Source organism: Muscardinus avellanarius (assembly GCF_963383645.1).
Source record: "Muscardinus avellanarius genome assembly, chromosome: 1".
Lineage (NCBI taxonomy): Eukaryota > Metazoa > Chordata > Mammalia > Rodentia > Gliridae > Muscardinus > Muscardinus avellanarius.
The window spans coordinates 19,581,883-19,595,224 of NC_137786.1; the positions used below are offsets into that span (position 1 = coordinate 19,581,883).

Here is a 13,342-nt window from a genome sequence, read left to right on the forward strand (position 1 = left end):
ACCACTCTCTTGGCATATCATAGGTCCAGTGTTGACAAAGTCATGACTAACCTTATACAAAATAAGAATTTGAGGAAAACCTTAAAAGAGATATTTAATGAATAAGTCTATTAAACATATAAGATAGAAAAGATAATAAAAGACTAAAATCTTAACTTTAGGAGGCTTAATTTTAGTGTCTGTTTTTAATTCCAGATCTAAGTGATACTAAAAATAGCATTGTGTCAATTTATATTAAAGGTTACAGTTTCATTTTATATAAACTTCATTTCTGTAAAAGGTAAAACTTATTCTTAAAAGATACTTAATTTTTAAATAAAACGAATAAAATTTTTATGTACATCACGCACAGATGAACTATATGATTTTTAAAACTAATTTGCTGAATAATAATTTGTATGACAAGATGAGTTACCAAGTTGTCATCAGCAGGGAAATGACGAGACAATATCATGCCATTTCCCAACATTTCCCAACTACCACTTGCTTCAGCTGTTTCATTAAGACGTCGAAGCCATTTGTCCCAGGAGGTTTTTTTTTTTTTTATCTCTCTAAACCATTTGAATCTGTTGTATCCAATAGCAAAATTATTTATCATACAGTTGTGACCTATGAAAGTCTAATGCAATCATTTTAGACTTTGATGGGGTCCCACCAATAGATGGATGGGAATCCCAATATCTCAGTAGCAAAGCATCTGTTTATTCCTCTGTTATAAACATATGTACAGATTAGTAGTCACATCCAGGGCCTACCAGGACATTCCTCTGTTAACATGGGCAATTATGTCAATCTCGCCATATCATAACACAGCCATCATTTTTATAAACAAATTTTGGGAATGAAGTGGGAACTGGGAAAGGGCTAATTGGGTGATGTATGCATGTATGTCTCCGCCATCTTGTATCCTATTAAGATGTATGAATACAATGCACCAATAAAAAAATATTACAAAACAAGGTTTTCCATTTAAAAATATTTGAATATTTGTATATGTAAATATATATGAGGGAAGAATTCTTTTCTCTCATTATTTATTATTTTAGCCATTGATAGCCCTTTTCCTCTGAAGAAATATAGAATACAACTAGTTCCTTTTCAGTATGACAGCTCGACAACTTTCTGAAGGCATGTAACACATCCCTCTAGTGAATTTTCCTTCCAAGGACACACATTCTGAGATCTTTCTGCTGATGTTGGTACCTCACAATTTCTAAAAGCAAGTGAAAATCAAGCAGAGTTTTTTTGAAGTGTGAAAATACAGAATACAACAGAATCTTTGCAGTGTATTTATGGTCATGTAATAACACTACACATATTAAAAATTGCAATATAGTAAAATAGTCCTGTTTTATCTTAATAATTATGAATTTTCTTGGTGAATCTTTATTAATATTTATCTGCATCTATTGATTTTCTTGTCCTTCCTATGTCCATGATCAATCAATTTCTGAATGCTTCTTGGCAACTCATTCATTCTGGCAAAGTCATATTAAAGAATGACTGTTTTGTGTAGACAAACATGCTTGTCCTTGAAGGAAGAAGTCATTCTCTTTTTTTTCATAGCACTAACTGTAATCTGAGTTCTCCAAAATTTTATTCTCAATGAATATTTAAAAAATTTTAAGTCATAAGACATCATAAATATTAGTACACCATTATAAAGTTTTGACTCAATAGAGTGTGGTTCATGCTGAAATATAAATATGAGGCTTTAGAACATCTTAAATATAAGAAATAAATGTCAAGTTTCACTTAGAACATGGCCCTGAAGATTGTAATATCTGAATAAAAGGTGTTAATCAGATTCAAAGCAAAAATCTTTAGAGAAAAGTGTCAGTAATGAGGGCAACATGTATCACATTTCCCTAAACAGATACATGGCAAGATTATGCAGCACAAAATATCAAAAGAAGAAAAAAAGAAGTTGCTCGTGCAATTGTACTCCTATTCTGCCACTTTCATATTAATTCTACAACTTCATGTAGGTATATATAAAAGAAGAATTCATAAAGAAAATATTTTTAAAAATATACACACATTAAAGGGATATTGACAAAAATTTTCTGGAGACAAATGTTAGTGATGGTTAAATGATAACACAAATGTGGATATTACTGCCAAATTGTACACATTAAATGAATACAAGTGATCAACTTTGTATTGTATACATTTCTCCACAATAGATACAATTAACGTTTAAAATCAACTTAGAGTTCAGATCAATTAGACCAGTATAATACATCATAAAGACATGATAGACAAGAACCAGCTTTAGTGATCTGAGATGAGATAGAAAAGAAATTTAAGCACATTGAAAGAATTTCAAACATGTATTTTGACATTGAGTTAATTATTTATAATAAATTTTATTTTCTAAAATGGTGTAACTCATTATCAATGTTATGAACTTCATAAAATATTATTAGTGAATTTTTTGCTATTTCTAAATTATAAAGGCTTTTCATCATCTCTAAAGATCAAATATGATTTATATAATAAAATTATATATGATAATATTATAGTTCAATGTTTTAAAACATTAATGTTTAAAACATTAAGAACATTTCTTGATTTAACAATTTCTACATTTATCTATACTTGGTATTTTTTAAATATTAGTGTTAATTTGAGACAAACATGAAAATATAAGTAATAAGTTATTTCTTGGGTATGACAAATAACTGTCAATAAGACAACTTAACTTCTATATTATTATTTTATTTCATTTATTTTTTATGGTACTTGGCAGGTACACTCTCCATGTGAGCTATACCCTCAGCCCTATTTTATTTTAATTTTTCAATACAGTCTCACTAAGTTGATGAAAGTCTCCGTATTTAATGAGGCTGTTCTCAAATCTGCTATCCTTCTGACTCAGCCTCCCATGAACTCGAATGACAAGCATGCACCACCATGCCCAGCTCAATAATATAATTTTAAAAGAACTACTACGTTCTTGATTAATTTTGCATATTCTACCTTAATCTATATCAATGTCATAAATGTATGTATAAGCTTATGATATACATTTAAAGAGAGGTTAGGAATATTTTACCAACATCAGTATCAATACATAAATCTTTTTGCCTCATTTCAAATGAGTGAAATGGACATATTTAAGTCAGGCATTGTCTGCAGGATTAGTGACTTTAGAGTCTAAAAGAGAAGGTTCACACGTTCAAAGTCAGGCTGGAAAATTTAGCTGTGAATATATATAGCTCAGTTCTAGAACACTAATGGATTCAATCCCCAATACAACACATAAAAAGGCATATTTATCTCTTTCCAAATATTAAGGTTCCAGAAGTTTTGATGAGACTTTCTCTAAAAAAAAAATTGTTTTCAACACATTTCTTCACTAAAATGTGAAAAATCTTAGATAATATTGGTTTGTCATGCATTTTATTTAATAACAGCAAACGGAATCATAAAAGGAAGCTCTCTGGCTGGAACAAATGAGACTATTTCTGAGAAATTGCAATTATTCTTGATTTTTGATTTACTCTTATCTACCACAAGGTGATGGATTTGACAAAACATCTTCTTAATGGTTTCTGTGCATGAAGAACTGGTTTTCATTCTCTTAATAAAGTGCCTCATCATCCATTCTTTTCCTGTCTAGTGGTCTGAGGCACTGCTAGCACCAAGACTTCTGTCTCCAGTGAAAATCAATGTTTCAAAAATCTATTATGTTTATGGCAGAATTGTTTCACATTTGGCTGTAAATAATAAGCATTACATAAAATAAAAATAAAACTTTATAGAGCAACAGTACATATTCCATTGTGAAATAATATATGATTATCAGAATTTATCTAATGTGGACACTGGCCAAGTAGACTCAAAGGAAGTGCGTGTATTTTGACTTACACAGATGCTCTCTGTCTGGTATTAAACTATAGGAATTAGAGTCATAATCCACATGTTATGCTTACATTTTTTTCTGCATATTACCTTTTTCAGTTAGATATTCATTTCATCTCTGTCACATAAAGATATTTTACCAATACTAAGCCTTTCACCTTTTCTTGGCTACTCTTATTTTGACTATGTAAACTTATGTGATAGTAAATTATTGCCACCCCATAGGAATACTCTAATACTGACCCTTTTCCCATTCGCCTCACCTATCTCTATATGACCCTCCTTTTTACTTTTATTTGTTCTGTCTTTAAGGAATGTTCCTCAGAGGATAAAGAGATCATTACTTTTAATTATGGTCATGTTGCCCAGTTAGGCAAATTTAGAGAAGATATAAAGCTCTGTAGAAAAAAAAAAAGGCCTATAATGATCCATCTGATCAAAGGAAATATTTTAGATAATTCCCCTTCCTTATTCTGTACATTCTGCTTATTCCCCAGAACTTCTTAATTTATTGGGAACTTTGTGCCATCATAAACTTCATTGAAAAGTATCCTAAGTATCCAATATTTTTCCTTCTTCTACAAATAAATGTCAGTGTTTTCCCACAGTTAACAGTCACAAACATGTCTTACCAATAATAATGCCAAATGTCTTACTATATTTACTGGCCTATTTCTTGAAAAACAAGTTGTGTGTGTCACTTCTCCTAACACTGACACTGGTAACATTTGACAGCCTGGCTTCTGATCTCAGACACTGTCTTAAACACAGGGAGCTTTAGTTCTTCTGGATTCTCTTCAGCGTCTACTCTCTTCTTAAACGAACTCTTCAATGACTGAAATGTCCTGTATTCTTGTTTAGGTTTTCAAGAAAAGGAATGACTTACATTCTTAGCCACTTAATGACTTCTGCTCCCCTAGAAGTGAGGAAACGGTGACAGGCTCCACTGACAGAAGGGCCTTCAGGGTCCCCATGTTCACTTTAGTTGAGAAATATCAATATGCATTACATTCCTAGGCATGATTAATACATGACTAAATTTTAATCAAATACCTCGCTGGTATACCAAATTTTAACACATTGTGTGTGTGTGTGCGTGTGTGTGCGTGTGTGTGTGTGTGTGTGTGTGTGTGTGTGTGTGTGTGTGATATGTGTGTTTTACTGGGATTGAACCCAGAGACATTCTACCTCTGAGATAGAGACATTTTTTATTTCTTATTCGCAACTATGCAGGGTCTCTCTAGGTTGTGAATTTGGAGACTGGCTGTGATCCCCTGTCTCAGCCTCCCAAATACTGTAATTCAGGTTTCACTACCACTTCTGACTAGCACATACCTCTTAGGAAGTAAATTTTTAAAAAAATATTTTGGTTCATTGTATATGTGTATATGTATGTATATGTGTGTGAGTATGTGATATTTATACAATGTCGAAGAGGTCTATCTTTAACACTAGTCTTTAATGATTAGTCAGACATTTAATAGAACTTATCAGGTATGTTTTGACAATTTTTTATTATGTTCAGCTAACTAATAAATAGTTTCCAATTCATTTTTAATATACCATAATGCACTTTGTTAGAGCTGGCATCTAGATTCTCTCTTTTCACTGTTAACTGGTCAAAGTGGATGAATCCCATGAACAAAGTACTATTTATTTATTTATTTATTTATTTGGTGGTACTGGGGTTCCTGGAAGCCCTTCTATGTCCCGGCTACACTCATATATATATATATATATATATATATATATATATATATATATATGTATGTATTTTTTTTTTGTTGTTGTTGTTGTTTTTAATTTGGTAACAGGGTCTCTTAAGCCAGCAAGGCTGGCTCCAAACCAGCTGCGAACCTCCTGTCTCCGCCTCCCAAACGCAGGGATTACAAGCGTGCAGCAGCCACCACGCCCGGCAGTACTCAGCACTTAAAAACACATTTTTTTTCTAGAAAAAGGGGTGTCTCATTTTATATAAAATTGGTCAAGGATATATTTCAGTATATAGATTGCTTGCTGCTTGCCTACATTCTGAGAACTTAGGTTGGATCCCCAGCTCTTAAAAAAAAGAGGTATAAAATCTTCATAGTGCCTATCCTCCTGCCCTTTCCTCTCTACGGATACTATATTTGGTTTGAAATATGCAATTTTGCTGGGCGTGGTGGTGCACACTTGTAATCCCTGTGCTTGCGAGGTGGAGACAGGAGGATCCCGCGGGTTCAAAGCCAGCCACACTGGCTTAAGAGACCCTGTTTCCAAAAATAAAAAAAGTATAAAATAGGTCTGGAAGTGTAGCCCAGAGGTAGAAGGGCTTCTAGGAACCCCAGTACCACCACCAAAAAAAAAAAAAAAAAAAGAAATATGTAATTTAATTCATTTTTTTTTTTTTGGAAATGGGATTCATTTTCAAGACCCAGGCTAGCAGAATCAATGGTCTTAGTACTTCGGGTCTGTCAGGTCTCTTCTCCCTCATTACAAATATGTCTCTCTTCACCTAAACCAATAATCGGACAGCAATAGAAGGTCCGGGAGCTCCCATACATTGATAAGGCCAAAAATAGAATATAATTGAATCCAACCAATAAAACTGAAGTGGAAATCTTTTTTAGCTAAAGAAATTAAAAAAGTAGATCTTAAAAAATTATAATTTTTACAGACAGAGAACTTGAAAGTATGTGTGCAAAGGTTTATATTTATACAAAACTCAAAGAGAAGTAGTTCTCCAGCAATGAAGTAAGATGCCATTATCTTTGATTAATATGCGGCTCACTGACTCTTTATTGCTGCATTAGAATAGGCAATTTCCCATGCCAAGATTTAATTAAGGTTTAAATATTTGAAGGAGTGGTGATAATGTTGTCTCTAATAAAAAATTTACCTGTCTTGGGATCAATAGAGAAATACGGTTGTCCCTGAAGAATGCTGTAAACAACTCTGGCGCTGTTCCCGTAGGTCGGATCATCTGCATCTGTGGCTTTGACCTGGAGCACGTATGCACCTGGAACATAAAACGATGTCGCTCTAACATTTTTTTTACACAGTTCAAAATCATATTTATTCACTAGGGACCCCATTTTTCCTCTGGAATGTAACATTTCTAAAAGAGGCCATGGATACGTTACGTCACTGGGATAATGTAACCATTCTAATCAAAATACTGGACAATGACAAATCAAAAACACACTGAGATATCACATCACTCCAATAAGAATGGCCATTCTTAGACTAAAATTATAACAAGTGCTTGTGAGATTTAGAAAGAATAACACACTTTGCACATTGTTGTTTAGAATGTAAATTGGTAGAGCCACCGTGGAAACCAGTATGGGAGTTCCTCAAGAAATTTAAAGTAGAACTATCTTTTGAACCCAAAAATACCACTACTGAGTATTCATCCAGAGGAAATAAAATGTGTATGTTCAATACCTCTGCACTCCTATGCTTATCACAGCACTATTTGTAATAGCCAAGTAAGAAAATACTAAGTGACCAACAACTGATAAAGAGATAGACCATGTACATACACAGGATTGAATACTATTCATCCGTAAAAGAAGAATGAAATTCTGCCACTTGTGAAGGCATGAATGAGACTGGACAGTTCACAATGGCCAAATTATAGAACAAGCCAAGATGTCCCCCAACAGATGAATGTATTACAAAACTATGTGATATATACACAGTGGAATTTTACTCAGCCATAAATAGAAGAATAAAATTATGTCATTTACAGGGAAATGGATGGAACTGGTGAACATTATGCTAAGTGAGATTATTCAGTCACAAAAAGTTAGAAATCAGATTCTTTCCCTAATATGTGGAAGTTAGGGATAAAATGAGGCATAGAAGGAACTCTAGATGAAGGAGGAGAATCTATAGATGAGCAAATAAGCAGGCCTAAGTGGGGGTGATGAGGGTGGGGGAGAGGAGAGTTCCCCAATGTACATGATGTACATTCAAACATATCAGTCAATCGCTAAGCAAAACATGAAAAGGAGGGAGGGGGAGAGAATGGGGTGGGAACTGGGTAAGGGTTGAGTGATGTGTGTATGTACACCTCGACCATCTTGTACTCCATTAAAATGTATGACTACAATGTACTAATAATATATTTTATATTTAATAATTTATATATTTAATAATATATAATGCATATATTATTTTTCACATATATGAAATGTATGTGGAAGGCTTTTTATATGGAAAATATATATGAAAAAATATATATACATATATATACATATATATGTGTGTGTATATATATATGGAAAAAAGCCCAAAAGCTCAGCACAGAAAGATAAGCACTACATGATCTCATTCATTTAGGAATATCCAATCCATCTTATAGACGTTGTGAAGGTTTTGGTGGATACCAGAGGCCAGTGAAAATAGAGGTGAGGGAAGAAAATATAAATGTTAATTAATGGATACTGAGTTACACTTACATAGAGGAACTTTATAAGTACCTCTTACCAATATTTTTCTCAATATTGCTCTTATTAAATGAGAACAAACAAAAATCAAGCAAGTATGGTGGTGAACACCTATCAACCCAGTACCTTGGAAGCTAAGACAGGATAATTGTAAGCTTAAGGCCAGCCTCAGGAACTTTGCAAGACTCTCGGTAACTTAGACCCTATTTCAAAATAAATAAATAAATAAATAAATAAATAAATAAATAATAACATCAGGAGTTTGGCTCAGAGGTAGAACACTTCTAGGTTCAATTCCCAAAACCACCAAAACCAAAAAAAAATAAAATAAAATAAAACAAAAATTTTGAATATAAATTAACTTATAACAAAGAAAATTGACATGTTACTTATATTTAGACAGAAATCTCTACTGATCATAAAGTTATAGTATGAGCAGAACTCTATCTCTTGGAAGCATTAAAATTTTTGGTATGCTATTGCATAGAAGGGTGAATATAGAAAACAATAAACAATAATGTGCTGTACATTTCAAATAGCCAGAAGAAAGATGTTGATAGATTTCACCATAAAAAGTGATAAATGTTTGATGAGATACATATTTGACTAGATTTATATATTACATAATGTTTAAATTTATAGAAACCTAACATGGTTATACCAATGATATATACAACTTGATATATCAGTTAAAAATATATTTTAAAATATTGGTCAATGATAGAGCTGTCAGTGCAAATAACACATATTTTTAAGTGTCTACTTTAAAGGCTCTGACCATTTTCAGTAGCTAGATCATAGAACTGAAGCTCATCAAGATATCTTTACTGATTTCTACAATGAAGAAAACATGACCACCACTTACATGAACTCATCTGCTTAATATGGCTGCTTTAATTTCATGATTAGAGTATCAATAGAGAAGCTAAAAGGTTTAGAAGATTACTGAACTTTAGAGGTTAAGTGATTTACAATTTCAACTTACAAATCAGAGGCTATATACTAGCATTAGGAAGCCTTTAATTAGAAACAAATAGTTGGGAAATTAAGAAATCATATATAATTGCAAGTAATGCAATGTCACAGAGTTAGAGAGTACCTCTTGGTTTTAAGACTAAACTAAGGGTCCATTGGCATTAGAAAACATTATAGACAATTCAAATTATCTGTAGCTTTTCTCTTTTTGACACTTGGGCATATATTTTTGTACTAAGAGAAATTAAAAGTTTCTTATCTATATTTTTCTATTATTTATTCCTAAGTGTGTGTTTTTGTGTGTGTAAAAATTTGTCTTTTAAGACTATTTCAAATAGGTCTCAATGCTGTTCAATAATGTTATTATTAGATTAGAACAACCAAAAATCAAAGGTATAATAACTTGTAGCAAAGAAATTCAATTATGTTGCTTACAGTTAGAAATTCCTGCTGAGCACAAAGTTATATAGTAGCAGAATTCTGTGTCTCTTGATGACATTCCACATAACTCCTCTGTAGAAAACAGAGTTGGCCCTTTCCATTCAGTTACTAGTACAGCTTTTTATCTTAAGGTGCCACAAATTTGAAATAAACAAAGTCTTATAAAAGCTAAGAGAATGACTCATCCCTATATCTTTCCTTTGGAAATAAAACATCATAGTGACAAGAGTAAGAAGTAGTAACTTTCTCTAAACATTCATTGTCAAAGGCTTTTGCATAACATGCCTTGGTGAATTCTAGCTGCATCAATAGATGAAAAATGTGTTACAGCAGCCTTTCCCAGGGCAGGAAACTTCTAGAAGGAAAGAAGGTAACTATTACTAAAAAGTCAAAAGTGATGAGTAAGACTATCCATCATCAGCATCAACACTTTCACTGCCATCAATATTTGCACTATAATGAACAATAATTTGAAAAATGTTTATTTCTATGAAGTATTGGGTACCTGCCTTAAGAATTCATCAAAACTGCCTTTATTCATTGCTATAGATATAAACATTTTTTACCAAGAATGAATTTTTCTCTTTTCTACAGGGATTTTACTTTGAAAGTCTTCACCTGTATTTTAAATATTGCCTCAATTCTAGATATAAATATTGGAGATAAAAACTATGAATTGTTCAACTGTATAGGCACATATGAAGATAAAACACATTACATTTAGAATCAAATAGGATATAAAAATAATTACGAAACAGAAAGATGTAGTGGAAAATTTGATGTTTGCCAAACCAATACTACATGCAATTCACAATAAGGAATACAAAGGTGAATACATAATATCTTCCAGTTTTTGTTTGCATTTTTATAAAATCATTATATAAAATATATTTTGGAAAATTAATATTAAATTGCCAATCATATTTTAGAGGAGGTGATTTGAGAAGTACTCCTTTAATGCACCCGGGTAGCAAATATTTGTTAGGGAATTCCATTTTGTGCTACTCAAAAGGACTGCAGGATAGCAAGAATTTAACACATGTACATAATTCACTAGCGTAACCATAATTTTAAAAATATCTACTCAATTTAAGAATAGTTTAGGTCTGCTATAGGGAAAGAGGACATTTCCCATATAAGTTCAACAAGAGCACATGAAGCTTCCTCTTTAAGTGATTGTAAGAACACAATGAAAAACCATGCTAGCAACTTGTGTCAGCTGTTCATGTATTTACCATTAATGCAAAAGTTAGATATTTCATGTTACTTTCATCCTAAATCCCAATTAAATTCTTGGAGAATGGAAACCTCCAAGAATCACCGTCCCCAGTGCTCAGGTAACATGACAATTGCTCCTGACCCTATCAAACACTAATAGCCCAGGAAGCAGGAAAAGCATCTGTGGTGCTTTCATCACCATCAATACTTAAACTATCAATAATAATTTGTAAATGTTTATTAGTAATGCTTATTATAAATAAGAATATTTATTTTTCTCTTTTGTACACTAAAGCAGACTTACAATGGTGTACAATGGTGTTTCAATGGTGAAAAAACCATACTGTTCAGTGGCTTGCACTGAAACTAAGGACTTTCCTATGTAGTAATCAGCCTGGAATTTGTACTCATCACCCAAATCCAGGGATGACAATATAATGAACCTACATGACACACAGAGAGAAGGAAGCTCACAGAAAAAGTAGTGCCTGATGAACAGTTGGAGATAGAGCAGAATGTGAGACAGAGAGGACTGAATCAGGCAAGTTCCACTGACACAGATCTGACGGCTAGCAAACTAAGTAGTGCATTTTATGGTAATATTTAAAGCCAACACTAATAATCTTTTGTTAACAGTAGCTAAATCTTAAGTGTGAACTTCCAAATCAAAATAAGTTTATGTACAACTAAGAGCAAGGGACAGAGAAATTAATCCTTGAGAGGTATAGAAGTATGATGAAGAGAGAAAAGGCAACAGGAGCAGCCATTAAATAGAAACTTCAGCTGTTTGCTATCATCTAGATGACTAGGAGTCATTAGGGTGTACTTGAGATGCAATTTGAATACTGTTTTATGTGAGACTACAATAACAAAATACTACGGGCTGAGTGACTTTTTATTCATTCTGTTCTATTTTTTTAATAATGTTTACCTTTAATTTCTTATTGGTGCATTGTAGCCTCACATCATAATGTAGTTCGGACTGATAGAAACATATTTTTGCACACAGTACTTAGTGAGTGTCCCCCCAGCTACTACCCCACTTTCCCCCTCCTCTATACATGATACTGAGGTTGGCATTGATAATTTCAAATATTTACATAATGTAAATAGAATGTTTCTTTCTTTCCCTTTATCAACCTCCCTTAGACCCCCCTCTATTGCTCTACTCTGGTCTCTCCTCCATTCCACTTTTCTGGAGATAAAAAGTACAAGATCAAAGTATGTGAAAAATCTATATTCTAATAAAATCTCTCTCTTCATTTAACCTTGATGACCTCCTAAAAAGCCATATCTCCAGGAACAGTCAAATGACTTAAGCTAGGGCTACAATTTTTTGGGGGGATGCATATAATTCAGCCTATGAAACATACATTGTTAATATACACATTTTTATATCTTTATATGTATGAATACGTGATTTAATAAAGCATTATTTATTTCCATTGGCAAAATTTATTTGCATCTTACCATTCATATGATCATATAGAGTTGGAAGTTAGAATTATTAAAAAGAAATACACTAACTACATGAACTAAAGATATCCTTTTATCCAATTTATGTTAAAAACACAATTAAAAAGTAAGCTACCTGGAGCTTGAGATGTAGATAATTGGTAAAGCCCTTGCCAACCAGGCCCTAGGATCATTCCCTGCATTGCTGAAAACATAAAAATAAAGTAAAAAATCAGGCTTTGACTCACTAATTCTAATTTTGGGAATTCACTAATATAGGGCCAGGCAATGGTAATCAGAAACATACAGAGTTCTTATGTTTTCTAATAATTTCTCGCAAAGTATTGAGAATTTTATTCATCCATTCAATCAATCCTTTATTTGTTCAAAGATTCTCTGATTTCCTATAAAGCAAAAGAGTGGTTTCCAGACAAGCACTATGAACAAAACTGAGAGGCCAAATCATTAAGACTCTTAAGAATAATATCTTATCTGGAAGAAAAAAGGAAGGAGAAATCAAAGTGTGGAATGTTGTATGTAGTGATCAGAAATAGAAATACTTGAGAAACTCCGTTTATACAGACAACTGAATGAATTGTGTTGGATGTTTTCTGGATCCCTATTTATTTTATTTTGAAATAAGGTCTTCCTAGTTATCACATATTGGTCTTAAACCTATGATCCTTTTGTCTCAGCCTCCCAAGTACTGGCATGTACCACAGTACTTAGCCTCTAAATATTTCTCCTAAATAAAATTTTGGATTCTTACATAATGATCTCCATATGTTCTATTCTCCTACCCCTGGAAACCACCATTCTACTCTTAATCTATGAGTTTTATCTGGAGAAAAAAAATATTTCTTTTAGAGAGAGTTTTAGATACAAAATGTCCTGAGGCAAAGGCATCCTGAGAGTTTTGAGAAATACAGAGAAATCTGAGTCAATCTTACTAG

The 13,342-nt window shown here is 32.6% G+C and overlaps 1 protein-coding gene across 1 annotated transcript in view; it reads right to left on the reverse strand.

Moving 5' to 3' along the window:
* The window catches only part of CDH12 (cadherin 12), a gene marked incomplete at both ends in the record, with an annotated part of 310,223 nt that overhangs the window by 90,858 nt on the left and 206,023 nt on the right, over window positions 1–13,342 (reverse strand). The window contains 1 exon segment of the mRNA XM_080711266.1: window positions 6,746–6,865. Coding sequence (XP_080567392.1) covers window positions 6,746–6,865 — 120 coding nt within the window.